The 15,843-nt window shown below is 42.0% G+C and overlaps 1 protein-coding gene across 30 annotated transcripts in view; it reads right to left on the reverse strand.

The window, feature by feature from the left end:
* Positions 1 to 15,843, reverse strand: part of LOC106603249 (protocadherin gamma-C5) — a 167,210-nt gene that overhangs the window by 72,556 nt on the left and 78,811 nt on the right. For 2 of the 30 annotated variants that reach the window (XM_045716980.2, XM_045716968.2), the window contains exon 1: positions 9,046 to 11,585. The exons of 20 other annotated variants lie outside the window; for them this stretch is intronic. In XM_045716980.2, coding sequence (XP_045572936.2) covers positions 9,046 to 11,454 — 2,409 coding nt within the window. In that variant the 5' untranslated portion in view covers positions 11,455 to 11,585. Of the gene's footprint in view, positions 1 to 1,531; positions 4,074 to 5,079; positions 7,638 to 9,045; positions 11,586 to 12,709; positions 15,310 to 15,843 lie in introns of those variants that run through there. 8 more of the 30 variants (XM_045716983.2, XM_045716996.2, XM_045716995.2 and 5 more) reach the window with 8 other exon arrangements.

Consider the following 15,843-nt stretch of genomic DNA (forward strand, 5'->3'; position numbering starts at 1 on the left):
TATTGCTGCGTCATATATTACTGTGTCAGCCTTGTGCTTGAGATGGTCAATGGACAATAGTCAATGTTGAAGAAAGAGAGGGAACCGCTGACAGACAGGTAATCATGAAAAGAGTTCCCCAGTAAGGCATGTATTCAATCAACCTGAAAATGATTGATTAGCCAGCCAGATCAACCGTGATACAAGTCAGTACTGACGTTTGAGAAACATGGATGAACGTCTAATTCTGACGTGAGACTGTGAGAGCTAGCAGAATACTAGACTTAGCATCTAAGTGCATTGTTGAATGACGTAAGCGAGTGTAAAGTGTCAGAAGTAGTGTATCTGTCAGCCACATCGTGTAGGCCTACATGTCAACCCTTCTGACTGTACGAGTGGGACACCTTAATTTGTATCTGTGTCTACAGGAAAAGAAGAAGAAAAAAATATATCTTACCTTCAGACGCCCAAATAATGGTCCAATGGGAGAGCGTGAAAAAACAAGAAACAAATGAAAGAAAAGTGTTAAAAACATAACAGGTTTAAATGCTGTGTCCCATTTGCGTTTAATTTCACACGCTTACAAGAAGAATGACCTATAGCAGAATGGTGTTAAGCATTTTATGGACATCTCCTCTTTCAGAACACTTCAAGCAGCTACATCTCTACTGATGGTAATAAAGCTGCTATGAAGTAACAAAATGCATGTATTCATACTCTCGCCAAAGGAATATGAATGCATGGTTCATTCTCTCCATGGGCCTAAAAGCTGTAGTCTTGTGCCACTAGTGTCACTTTCTCTGTGCCACAGAGGCTGGTTTTGAGTGACAAATAGACTTTCTTGGCTGGAAAATCTTCTTCATTATGTACTTGAATGGTGCCATTATGACCCTGGGGTGACCTTCAAATTGCCATTTTCGCATCTGGGCGAAACATTCAACTCTAGGTGACTCTGCTGGAGACCAGAGTGGATAAGTTTGCCCACGGTTGTCAAAGACAATAGAAATGTACACAACTATCACCAGCAAGATTTTTCTGAAAAATAATTGGCATTCACACAGTTAGATATTAAAGATGTATTCCATAGTTAGCTTACGTGATAAAGTTTCTTATGTTTTCACGGCAGAACAAATACTCAGGCAGAAGTTTGACAATTACTCCTGCCTGATATGAATTCAACAACGGTTAAAACAATCTATATTTGAAAGAATTCTGTCCATCTCCAGAAAGAGTCTTGAACCTCTTCTGATACAAGGTCAGTGTGAAAACAGGTGATATGGAATGCCAGGATGACTAACCCAGGTGTTGCTTCAGTGGTCAAATGAAGCAAACAGCCAAGGTCAAGGGGAATGAACTATGTCTCTACTATTTTCAGTGAACTTTGACCTCCCCTCCACCACCACCAGCCAAAGGCCATTGATGAAGGAGTTGTAGTAAGGATCATCAGACACAGTAAGCAAGCAGACCAAACAAATATAAATGTCTTCTCTCCTTCATCCCACCACTGCTCTACCCCAGAAAGACACTTTTAATTTAAAAAATGTGCCATTACCATAGTTGAATATTTTGATCCACTCTCAATAGCTTCACTGGCTTCATCTGGGCTCTTCCTTAGTGTTAAATCGGCAGGCAGTGTGCTGTCATTGTAAGATCTGGCAAACTTGAAGTCGCTGGTGCGTGAGCCCGTTGTCAGGTATGCGTCATAATTGTAAGAACTGCGCAGAGTTCCAGCTCCATCCACCTCTGCATAGTTGGGAGGGAAATACGCGCTGGGAATGGCGACTGCTCCATCAAACAACATTCTAGGCTTTCTACTGCGGCAGAACCTCACGGCCAGGATGAGAATAATGAAAGTCAGGAAAAAGGTGGAGACAGAGACCAGTGCTATGATCAAATAGAAAGTTAGTTTGGAACTATCCTCATAAGTCATGTCTTTCAGTTGTGGAACTTCAGCCAAGTTGTCTGATATGAGTAAATATACATCACAGGTTGTAGAGAGAGAGGGCTGTCCGTTATCTTTCACTGATATAACAAGGTTCTGCTTCATACTGTCAGATTCAGAAATGTCCCGCTGTGCCCTGATCTCTCCACTGTGGAGACCAATAGTGAAAAGTCCCGGATCAGTCGATTTCACGATCTGATATGAAAGCCACGCGTTCTGTCCAGAGTCAGCATCCACAGCGATCACCTTGGAAACCAGGGACCCCGCCAGAGCAGCTTTGGGGACCATCTCAGTCATCAAGGAGTTCCCTGCTGGAGCAGGGTATAATATCTGTGGAGAGTTATCATTCTCATCTGTTATGAAGACACTCACTGTCACGTTACTGCTGAGTGGAGGAGAACCATTGTCTCTGGCTACAACGTGGACTTTGAAGCTCCTAAACTGCTCATAATCAAATGGTCTCACAGCATGGATCACCCCCGTGTCTCCGTTAATGGATAGAAATGAGGACACCGGAACACCGTTGACATCACTGGGCAATAGAGAATAGACCACCGTACCGTTCTGTCTCCAGTCTGGGTCTCTGGCAGTAACAGAACACATAGAGGAGCCAGGCTTGTTGTTTTCAGTCACATAGGAACTGTAGGATTGTTCTTCAAACACAGGTGGGTTGTCATTCACGTCTGACACAGATAAATGAATAGTCTTTGAGGAGGATAAAGGTGTAGACCCCTCGTCAGTGGCAGTGATAGTTATGTTATAATCTGATATTATCTCACGGTCGAGTTCACTCGTTGTTACCAGAGAATAGTAGTTTTTGATTGAGGGGTTTAATTTGAACGGAACATTTTGTTGAATGGAGCAGCGGACCTGTCTATTTCCCTCCGAGTCTTTATCCTGTACATTAATGATGCCCACCTCTGTGCCAGGTAACACGTCCTCTGGGATGGGATTTTTTAAAGATTTTAGGAATATCACAGGTACATTGTCATTTTCATCTGTGATTTCGACAATTACTTTTGTGTTGGAAACCAACCCTGATCCGTCTTGCGCCTGGATACGCATTTCATAATATGTTTCCGCTTCAAAATCTATTGGTCCAATGACTTTAATTTTTCCAGTCTTCTTTTCAACGGAAAATAGCCTCGCTGCTTTATCAGATATTCGACTGAAATCGTAGCTCACTTCCCCATTGTGTCCCTCGTCAGCATCCGTGGCACTAACTGTAGCTACTACCGTATCCAAAGGAGAATTTTCTGGTAGACTGACCTTATAGGCGTCCTGAATAAACACTGGAATATTGTCGTTCGCATCCAGCACAGTGACGTGTATAACTACAGTACCAGATCTCTGTGGAGTCCCACCATCAACCGCAGTAAGTAACAATGTCACCTCTTGCTGTTGTTCTCGATCTAATTCCTTCTCCAACACTAACTCGCCATATTTCCCACCGTCTCTATTTGTATGAACAGCCAAAACAAAATGGTCATTCCTCTCCAGCGTATAGCTTTGAACTGCATTTAATCCAATATCTGCGTCATGGGCTTCGTTTAAGGGAAAACGTTGCCCTTTCACAGCCGACTCTACTATCTCTAATTCTATGCGTTCACTTGGGAATCGAGGTGAATTATCATTTATATCCTGGATTTGAACAGTAACACGGTGCAACTCTAAAGGATTTTCAAGCACCAGCTCGTATTTCAAAGCGCACGAAACCCTTGGGCCGCACAGCTCTTCTCTGTCTATTGTTTCAGAAACAATCAGATCCGCCGAGTTAGCGTTGATATCACAGTAGCGTCGACTGCTGCCGTCCAAGTCTAACCTAGCGTCACGAGCCGACAATCTCTTAGCATCTAGCCCCAGATCCTTGGCTATATTTCCGATGAAAGATCCACATTTCAGCTCCTCCGGAATAGAGTAGTTTATATCTCCATGGCTAGGGTGCAGTTTGGACAGAGAAAGCAGTGTCACACAGAGTATTGAGAGCGAGAAACCGTAGTGCCCCATCTTCGACATATGCCTGGAAGACAGAGATAATTCACAGAATAGGCCAGTTGTTCGTGATGGATAATTATTCAAACGGTTGGCTAAACGAAGAGAAAAGAAGCATTGCATACATCCTGATTCTCCTGCGATGTTATGTGACGTAGTTGGGTGTTTTCTTGCTTTTGAATATTACAGTTGTGGGAGGAGAGATACATATATTAGTTCAAGGTTGGTATATAGCGACACACTGAGTATTTATTTCAACACTGCATTTACTGACAAAAAATTGCCCAAAAAAGGTGTGGAGTTGGGGCGCAGGGAGCTTAGAAATCCATTTCTCAATGTTTGACAATTGATGAAACAATCGATAGCCTGCACTTCATAAGCTTTATATTATAGTGAACTATCAAAGTGAGAGGTTGCCTGCGATCATTAGATCCGCTATCGGACTATAGAAGATTTCTAGAGAAGTTGGTAAATCTCGCGAAAAATTCCAAAAACAGCAGCAGGGTGCTGAAGCAAACAAACGTGATACTAAATCAAATCTATATTCACAGTATGGACTTAAGTGAATCCTTATTTTATAAACTTCTGTATGCTCTGGTTTTAAAACGGAATAAGATTAGTTTTATTAAGAAACACTACATTACACAATGAATGATCTGTAAAATAAATACACATCTAATGAAATAAGGATTTCAAACGGTAGAAATCCCTGATGATGTGCCTTAGAGAAACATAAGACCAGAAAAAAAGTTTAACTACAGATAGCTTTAGTCATTCCATTGCAGAAGCCTGCAGAATGGTGATCGCTATCCACAATAGTGGTGCTGAAACACCAACGACCTCGAAAGGGCGAAGGGCTGCCATATGATCTCTTAAATGTTGTGAAGACACCACATAAAAGAAAGAAAGAAAGCCACTGTTGGCAAATATTTAGAGCCTTCGGCTACCCATTCAAGTTTCACTATGTCCAGAAAGGATTTAGGAGTGCGACACTGATTTTCATGGACATAGTTCTTATAAGAGCGAGGAGCAAAACCAATGATGGCACAAAGTAAACAAACTGAAACAAGTGAAATGTATCGAATCAAATAGGCTACGCCGAGACAACCGAACTCACATTTAAATATGATAAGTCAATACATTATATCAGGCCACTGTTATCTTACCTCATCACAATTTTCTGCATTGTTCAGAGTAATTATACTTTCGCCAAAAGGCTCAACTGGTTTCTTCAGTGTCTGATCAGCAGGCAGCGTGCTGTCATTGTAAGATCTGGCAAACTTGAAGTCGCTGGTGCGTGAGCCCGTTGTCAGGTATGCGTCATAATTGTAAGAACTGCGCAGAGTTCCAGCTCCATCCACCTCTGCATAGTTGGGAGGGAAATACGCGCTGGGAATGGCGACTGCTCCATCAAACAACATTCTAGGCTTTCTACTGCGGCAGAACCTCACGGCCAGGATGAGAATAATGAAAGTCAGGAAAAAGGTGGAGACAGAGACCAGTGCGATGATCAAATAGGAAGTTAGTTTGGAACTATCCTCATAAGTCATGTCTTTCAGTTCTGGAACTTCAGCCAAGTTATCTGATATGAGTAAATATACATCACAGGTTGTAGAGAGAGAGGGCTGTCCGTTATCTTTCACTGATATAACAAGGTTCTGCTTCATACTGTCAGATTCAGAAATGTCCCGCTGTGCCCTGATCTCTCCACTGTGGAGACCAATAGTGAAAAGTCCCGGATCAGTCGATTTCACGATCTGATATGAAAGCCACGCGTTCTGTCCAGAGTCAGCATCCACAGCTATCACCTTGGAAACCAGGGACCCCGCCAGAGCAGCTTTGGGGACCATCTCAGTCATCAAGGAGTTCCCTGCTGGCGCAGGGTATAATATCTGGGGAGAGTTATCATTCTCATCTGTTATGAAGACTCTCACTGTCACGTTACTGCTGAGTGGAGGAGAACCATTGTCTCTGGCTACAACGTGGACTTTGAAGCTCCTAAACTGCTCATAATCAAATGGTCTCACAGCATGGATCACCCCCGTGTCTCCGTTAATGGATAGAAATGAGGACACCGGAACACCGTTGACATCACTAGGCAATAGAGAATAGACCACCGTGCCGTTCTGTCTCCAGTCTGGGTCTCTGGCAGTAACAGAACACATAGAGGAGCCAGGCTTGTTGTTTTCAGTCACATAGGAACTGTAGGATTGTTCGTCAAACACGGGTGGGTTGTCATTCACGTCTGACACAGATAAATGAATAGTCTTTGAGGAGCATAAAGTTGGAGACCCCTCGTCAGCGGCAGTGATAGTTATGTTATAATCTGATATTATCTCTCGGTCTAGTTCACTAGTTGTTACCAGAGAATAGTAGTTTTTGATTGAGGGGTTTAATTTGAAAGGAACATTTTGTTGAATGGAGCAGCGGACCTGTCTATTTCCCTCTGAATCTTTATCCTGTACATTAATGATGCCCACCTCTGTGCCAGGTAACACGTTCTCAGGGATGGGATTGCTAAGTGATTTGATGAATATTAATGGTGCATTGTCATTTATATCGGTAATATCTATAATTACTTTTGTGTTGGAAGCTAAACCTGACCCATCTTTGGCTTGGACGCGCATTTCATAATCTTTCCTCTCTTCAAAGTCCACAGGTCCGACGACTCTGATTACACCAGTCCCTTTGTCTATAGAAAACACCGTCGATGCTTTATCAGATATACTGCTGAAGTCATACGTCACTTCCCCATTTGCACCCTTATCTGCGTCAGTGGCGCTGACAGTTACCACTATATAATCTAGAGGGGAATTTTCTGTCAGACTGACTCTATAAACATCCTGGCTAAATACTGGAATATTATCATTAGCATCCAGCACAGTGACGTGTATAACTACAGTACCAGATCTCTGTGGAGTCCCACCATCAACAGCAGTAAGTAACAACGTCACCTCCTCTTGCTTTTCTCGATCCAGCTCTTTTTCTAACACCAACTCACTGTATTTCCCACCATCTCTATTTGTATGAACGGCCAAAACAAAATAGTCATTCCTGTCGAGCGTATAGCTTTGCACCGTGTTTAATCCTATGTCCGAATCATGGGCTTCGTCTAAGGGAAAACGTCGACCTTTATCAGCCGATTCTCTAATTTCTAGATTCATACGCTCTTGAGGAAATCTAGGAGAGTTATCGTTTACGTCTTGAATTTGCACAGTAATACGATGCAGCTCCAGAGGGTTTTCAAGCACAAGCTCATATTTTAATGCACAAGTAACCTTCGAACCACACAGCTCCTCTCTATCTATTCTATCCGTCACAATAAGGTTGCCAGCCGCGAGGTCAATGTCACAATAACGTTGACTGATGTCATCCATGTCCAACCGAGCTTTGCGATCAGAGAATCTCTTCGCATCCAGCCCGAGATCCTTGGCTATATTCCCAATGATAAATCCACGCTTCGCTTCCTCGGGAGCAGAGTAGCTCATGTCTCCATGCGTGGTGTGAGGGAGAACAAGAAAGAAAACCGAGCAGAGTTTGACGGCAGAGACCAAAAATATTTTGACCACCATCATCAACGTTGGAACGTTTGATATTCCTATCCTTAAGATGGTGATTTACCAAATTCGTTATGCCACAAAATATGTAGCCAACGTTACAATCCAAATTCTGTCCAAGCAACGATAAATGTTGAAACCAGTCAATGCGACGTTTTTCCCCACTGCCGAAACAAGTCTCCTCCCTGTATATGGTAATCTGCTGGCATGGGGACACAGTCATACATTCACCCAGAGAAGGTGAACAGCGACACATTGAGTATTTTCACAAAAACTGCAGTCACACTGCGAAGGTACTGAATATACAGTACATTGAACAAGATTCATTCAATATCTTATCGTAAAATGTGCTATAGTTAAATATTGCCATACATGCAGGCCAACAGTGCAGTTTATAGATAGAACATATCACCAGATTTGAATCAGTAAATTTCATTTTTCGTTTTGCCTTATTTAACCCCCAGACAATATCTATCTATCATTCAGAAGCAACTGAGGAAAACAAATGAAAATGTCACGGTAGTTAAGGATATAAGAATAGGCTATATTATTTAGGCCTATATTTTAAAACTTCTCAAATCACATTATTGAAAAACAGTTGTTTATTATCAAGGCTTTGGTAATTTATATTTTTTTAAATCACCCAAAGCAATGGACATAGTCATTGACTAAAAAGGTTCATCTCCTGCTGGATACTCCATTGCCAGATTCTCAATGTCTGGTCGCTGTCCAGTGCTGAAACAGAGCCGACGCAATAGCCCACTTACTTTATCTGTCATACCAAACGTTAGAGGGAGAATAAAATGTACTACTGCAAATTGCTATCCAACAAACGGCAAACATGTTGTCTTATGGCAGCAGCCTTAGACCAAAACAATCTTTTTACAGAGACAGAACCCTTCAAATAGTCAATAGGTAAACCTACGTCCTGCGTTTAAAATGACAAACGAAGCACTTCAAAGTTGTAATTGTAAACATGTGTCCTGCATTAAAACGTAATCAAAGAAGTCCGTAGGTATGGCACCCTGCCCTGGAATAAGATACTTGAGTAAAATTGTTTGAAAGTGATTAAACTCTGGCCAAAATTCGTAGGTTTTGGAATGCAGATATTAACAGTGAAACCTACTGAATTCAGTCCATTTAAAAACGTTGCCGTGTCTGATGAGCCAGCACAGCGACCAAATTGAAATATCTGACAGACTTGTGGTCATGATCATTCCCATATTATTACTTACCCTCTTGCTCTATTGCAACCCAGTATCTCTACTTGCACATCATCATCTGCACATCTATCACTACAGTGTTAAAGCTAAATTGTAATTATTTCACCACTATGGCCTATTTATTGCCTTACCTGCCTACTCTTCTACATTTGCACACACTGTACATTGATTTTTCTATTGTGTTATTGACCGTACGTTTGTTTATGTGTAACTCTGTGTTGTTGTTATATATATATATATATATATATATATATATATATATATATATATATATATATATATATATATATATATATAGTTGTTTCATAAAATAAATGGTCAATCAATACCAAAATTAGTCGTTTAATCTCACCTCAGTATCCCCAACGTCGTTTAGATTGATTATACTTTCTCCCAAACACTCGATTTGACTCCTCTGCAGTGTCTGGTCAGCAGGCAGCGTGCTGTCGTTGTAAGATCTGGCAAACTTGAAGTCGCTGGTGCGTGAGCCCGTTGTCAGGTATGCGTCATAATTGTAAGAACTGCGCAGAGTTCCAGCTCCATCCACCTCTGCATAGTTGGGAGGGAAATACGCGCTGGGAATGGCGACTGCTCCATCAAACATCATTCTAGGCTTTCTACTGCGGCAGAACCTCACGGCCAGGATGAGAATAATGAAAGTCAGGAAAAAGGTGGAGACAGAGACCAGTGCGATGATCAAATAGGAAGTTAGTTTGGAACTATCCTCATAAGTCATGTCTTTCAGTTCTGGAACTTCAGCCAAGTTATCTGATATGAGTAAATATACATCACAGGTTGTAGAGAGAGAGGGCTGTCCGTTATCTTTCACTGATATAACAAGGTTCTGCTTCATACTGTCAGATTCTGAAATGTCCCGCTGTGCCCTGATCTCTCCACTGTGGAGACCAATAGTGAAAAGTCCCGGATCAGTCGATTTCACGATCTGATATGAAAGCCACGCGTTCTGTCCAGAGTCAGCATCCACAGCTATCACCTTGGAAACCAGGGACCCCGCCAGAGCAGCTTTGGGGACCATCTCAGTCATCAAGGAGTTCCCTGCTGGAGCAGGGTATAATATCTGGGGAGAGTTATCATTCTCATCTGTTATGAAGACACTCACTGTCACGTTACTGCTGAGTGGAGGAGAACCATTGTCTCTGGCTACAACGTGGACTTTGAAGCTCCTAAACTGTTCATAATCAAATGCCCTCACAGCATGGATCACCCCCGTGTCTCCGTTAATGGATAGAAATGAGGACACCGGAACACCGTTGACATCACTGGGCAATAGAGAATAGACCACCGTACCGTTCTGTCTCCAGTCTGGGTCTCTGGCAGTAACAGAACACATAGAGGAGCCAGGCTTGTTGTTTTCAGTCACATAGGAACTGTAGGATTGTTCTTCAAACACAGGAGGGTTGTCATTCACGTCTGATACAGATAAATGAATAGTCTTTGAGGAGGATAAAGGTGGAGACCCGTCGTCAGTGGCAGTGATAGTTATGTTATAATCTGATATTATCTCACGGTCTAGTTCACTAGTTGTTACCAGAGAATAGTAGTTCTTGATTGAAGGGTTTAATTTGAAAGGGACATTTTGTTGAATGGAGCAGCGGACCTGTCTATTTCCCTCCGAATCTTTATCCTGTACTTGAATGATGCCCACCTCTGTACCAGGTAACACGTTCTCAGGGATGGGATTGCTAAGTGATTTGATGAATATTAATGGTGCATTGTCATTTATATCGGTAATATCTATGATTACTTTTGTGTTGGAAGCTAAACCTGACCCATCTTTGGCTTGGACGCGCATTTCATAATCTGTCCTCTCCTCAAAGTCCACAGGTCCGACGACTCTGATTACACCAGTCCCTTTGTCTATAGAAAACACCGTCGATGCTTTATCAGATATACTGCTGAAGTCATACGTCACTTCCCCATTTGCACCCTTATCTGCGTCAGTGGCGCTGACAGTTACCACTATATAATCTAGAGGGGAATTTTCTGTCAAACTGACTCTATAAACGTCCTGGCTAAATACTGGTTTATTATCATTAGCATCCAGCACAGTGACGTGTATAGCTACAGTACCAGATCTCTGTGGAGTCCCACCATCAACAGCAGTAAGTAACAACCTCACCTCCTCTTGCTTTTCTCGATCCAGCTCTTTTTCTAACACCAACTCACTGTATTTACCACCATCTCTATTTGTATGAACGGCCAAAACAAAATGTTCATTCCTGTCGAGCGTATAGCTTTGCACCGTGTTTAATCCTATGTCCGAATCATGGGCTTCGTCTAAGGGAAAACGCTCCCCTTTGTCAGCCGATTCCCTTATTTCTAGATTCATGCGTTCATTGGGGAAACGAGGTGAATTGTCATTTACGTCTTGAATTTGCACAGTGATACGATGCAGCTCCAGAGGGTTTTCAAGCACAAGCTCATATTTTAATGCACAAGTAACTTTCGAACCACACAGCTCCTCTCTATCTATTCTATCCGTCACAATAAGGTTGCCAGCCGCGAGGTTGATGTCGCAATAACGTTTACTGTTATCATCCATGTCCAACCGAGCTTTGCGATCAGATAATCTCTTCGCATCCAGTCCGAGATCCTTGGCTATATTCCCAATGATAAATCCACGCTTCGCTTCCTCGGGAGCAGAGTAGCTCATGTCTCCATACGTGATACGAGGGAGAACAAGTAAGAAAACCGAGGAGAGAACGAAGGCAGAGACCGAGAATCTTGCATCCATCATCATCAATGGTGACTTAAAATGGTGATTTACAGAATTCGTTATTCCATAAAAAAAATATAGTCTAAGTTCCAATATTCTCTCCAAGCAAGGATATGTTGAAACCAGTCAATGCTTTGTTTTTTCCCCACTGCCGAGAAGAGTCTCCTCCCTGTATATGTTCATCTACTGGGTGGGGACACACGTATGCACTCACCCAGAGAAGGTGAACAGCGACACATTGAGTATTTTCACAAAAACTGCAGTAACACTACAAAGTTACTGAATATACATTGAACAAGATATTTCCAATATCTTACTGTTAAAATATGCAACTTAAATTTAGCCAAACTGGGCATGCCTATAAGTCAGCCAGAACAAATCACCAGTTTTTACTCAGTCAACACCATTTTGGTTTGAGCCTTAAACACTTAGGCACAGTCTATCATTTCGAAGCAAGTGAGGAAAATAAAATAAAATGTCAATGTAGTTTAGGATAACATTATAAGCTATGTTATTTAGGCCTCTATTTTTACATTTCTAAAATCGCATTAATGAAAAGCAGTTGTCAATTATCAATCCTTTGGTCATTTATATTTTAAAATGCACCCAAAACAACCGAAATAATACACTAATATAATATATACATTGCATATTATTCAATGACTGAAAAGGTTACCCTCATCTCGGATACTCTATTGCCAAATCCTTAAAGTATGGTCGCTGTCCAGTTCTGAAACATTACCGACGCTATTGCGCACGTATCTTTCGCGCCAACCATAGAGAGTTAATCATTTAGTGCTGCAAATTGCAATCCAATAAACGTCATAAATATGTTCACTTAAAGTAGCAGCAGGCTATTTCACCTAGCATAGGCCTATATAATTACAGACCGAGCACTTCAAATAGATGACATAGTAGCTTATTCTGCGTAAAAAAAAAAAACGGAGCACATCAACCTTGTAAACGCGCATCCTGCATTAGAAAGTCATCAAATAAGTCTGTAGATATGGCACCATGCTCTGGCATAAGACACTTCAGTAAAATGATTGTTTAATCCCTCGCAAAAAAAATGTAGGAGCGATGTAGACGGTTTATTCTGCTTGGAATACACGTATTACCAGTGACGCCTCCTGAATTCAGTCAATTTAAAAACGTCGCAATGTCTGATAAGCCAACAACACAGTGATCACATTCAAACATTTGACAGACTTGTGGTCATCTCAATACATGTGTTAACATAAAAGGTCAATCAATAGTAAAAATAGGATTCTAATCTCACCTCAGTATTCTCCGCGAAGTTAGGAGTGAATATACTTTCTCCCAAACACTCGATTTGACTCCTCTTCAGTGTCTGGTCAGCAGGCAGCGTGCTGTCATTGTAAGATCTGACAAACTTGAAGTCGCTGGTGCGTGAGCCCGTTGTCAGGTATGCGTCATAATTGTAAGAACTGCGCAGAGTTCCAGCTCCATCCACCTCTGCATAGTTGGGAGGGAAATACGCGCTGGGAATGGCGACTGCTCCATCAAACAACATTCTAGGCTTTCTACTGCGGCAGAACCTCACGGCCAGGATGAGAATAATGAAAGTCAGGAAAAAGGTGGAGACAGAGACCAGTGCGATGATCAAATAGGAAGTTAGTTTGGAACTATCCTCATAAGTCATGTCTTTCAGTTGTGGAACTTCAGCCAAGTTGTCTGATATGAGTAAATACACATCACAGGTTGTAGAGAGAGAGGGCTGTCCGTTATCTTTCACTGATATAACAAGGTTCTGCTTCATACTGTCAGATTCAGAAATGTCCCGCTGTGCCCGGATCTCTCCACTGTGGAGACCAATAGTGAAAAGTCCCGGATCAGTCGATTTCACGATCTGATATGAAAGCCACGCGTTCTGTCCAGAGTCAGCATCCACAGCTATCACCTTGGAAACCAGGGACCCCGCCAGAGCAGCTTTGGGGACCATCTCAGTCATCAAGGAGTTCCCTGCTGGCGCAGGGTATAATATCTGGGGAGAGTTATCATTCTCATCTGTTATGAAGACTCTCACTGTCACGTTACTGCTGAGTGGAGGAGAACCATTGTCTCTGGCTACAACGTGGACTTTGAAGCTCCTAAACTGCTCATAATCAAATGGTCTCACAGCATGGATCACCCCCGTGTCTCCGTTAATGGATAGAAATGAGGACACCGGAACACCGTTGACATCACTAGGCAATAGAGAATAGACCACCGTGCCGTTCTGTCTCCAGTCTGGGTCTCTGGCAGTAACAGAACACATAGAGGAGCCAGGCTTGTTGTTTTCAGTCACATAGGAACTGTAGGATTGTTCGTCAAACACGGGTGGGTTGTCATTCACGTCTGACACAGATAAATGAATAGTCTTTGAGGAGGATAAAGGTGGAGACCCCTCGTCAGCGGCAGTGATAGTTATGTTATAATCTGATATTATCTCTCGGTCTAGTTCACTAGTTGTTACCAGAGAATAGTAGTTTTTGATTGAGGGGTTTAATTTGAAAGGAACATTTTGTTGAATGGAGCAGCGGACCTGTCTATTTCCCTCTGAATCTTTATCCTGTACATTAATGATGCCCACCTCTGTGCCAGGTAACACGTTCTCAGGAATTGGATTGGTCAGAGATTTGATCAATAATATTGGTGCATTATCATTCACATCTGTGATTTCTATAATAACTTTACAGTTTGAGGCTGACCCTAAACCATCTTTTGCCTGCACGCTCATTTCATAATATGTTTCCTCTTCGAAATCAATAGGGCCGATCACTTTTATTTCTCCGGTTGTCTTGTTAATCAAAAACAGCTTCCCTGCTTTGTTACTTATACGACCGAGTTCATAGGTCACATCGCCATTAGGTCCCTCGTCTGCATCAATAGCAGTAACTGTACTTACTACGGTACCTAATGGAGAATTCTCAGGTAGGCTGATCTTATAGACGTTCTGAGTAAAAACTGGAATATTATCGTTAGCATCCAACACAGTAACGTGTATAACTACAGTACCAGATCTCTGTGGAGTCCCACCATCAACAGCAGTAAGGAACAATGTCACCTCCTGCTGTTGCTCTCGATCTAATTCCTTCTCTACAACTAACTCACCGTATTTCCCACCATCTGGGTTTGTATGAACACCTAAAACAAAATAGTCGTTTTTTTCGAGTGAATATTTTTGAACTGCATTATGTCCTATATCCGCATCATGGGCTTCGCTAAGAAGGAAACGTGTTCCTCTAACGGCAGACTCACTGATTTCTAAATTAATTTGAGTTTTAGAAAATGTTGGGGAGTTATCATTTATATCTTGGACTTGCACATTAATATGATGTAATTCCAGAGGTTTCTCCAGCACAAGCTCGTAATTTAAAGAACAAGAAACCTTCGGTCCACACAGCTCCTCCCTGTCTATTGTTTCAGCCACAATTAATTCTCCAGTATTCACATTAACGTCACAGTAACCTTGACGACTACCATCCATATCCAAACGAGCCTTGCGAGATGAAAATCTTCTCGCATCCAGACCGAGGTCCTTGGCTATATTCCCGATCACAGATCCGCGTTTCATCTCCTCTGGAATAGAATAGCTCATATCTCCATGGCTCTGTCGCACCATAAAAACAAGGAAAACCAGACGGAACGTCGAAACAGACAATGATAATCCGATGTACTCCATCTTCTCAAATGACCCAAGTAGTCCAACTAAAAATCGTGGTAAAGATATTGTTCAGCCCTCAAAATGAAACATTTGCTGCGTTAAGGTGTGGAATAGCCGACGATACACGCTAAGCCTCTGTCTAATGGAGACGATGGTTTGTCACGCTGACCAAAGAAGGCCTACATCTCCTCCTTTTCTATGCGTGGACTGGGGGAGAGATGTGCCTGTCGGCCAATATATAGTGAACAGCGACACTTAGAGTATATCAATGAAAACTACAATAAATTGCATTCAAATGAACCTCTTAAATCCATACACCACCACGACATTCAGGGTAGCCTTTTGCAATAGAAAGTGTGAATGTGAATGCGCATACAATGAGGTAAATGTTATTTTTCAGTTTCAAACATAGCATCCAAAATAAATCTAGGTTCATTTAAGTATTGGCCGAAACCTGTTTCAAAGTCGTATAGGTGGAGAAGAGCTCTTGCAGCCTTGCCTGTTTCACTGAGAAACAGGCTTCTCAGTTGCGCTGTCTATCGGTGTGGTGCTGAAACAGTGCTAGCGTAGCTTCATCAGAATTGGAAGGCGATGTGATTTGTATTTTCAGCGTGTGAATATATTAATTTAAGTCCTGCAGGCTACAGTAGAATGAACAGTGAAGTGGAATATATTAAAATAATTGACCAACTTAAATTTAGCAGAAGCAGAAAAACTCGGGTACAGCTATAGATGTAGGATCTTAA

The sequence above is a fragment of the Salmo salar genome, chromosome 04 (assembly GCF_965601325.2).
Source record: "Salmo salar chromosome 04, fSalSal1, whole genome shotgun sequence".
NCBI lineage: Eukaryota > Metazoa > Chordata > Actinopteri > Salmoniformes > Salmonidae > Salmo > Salmo salar.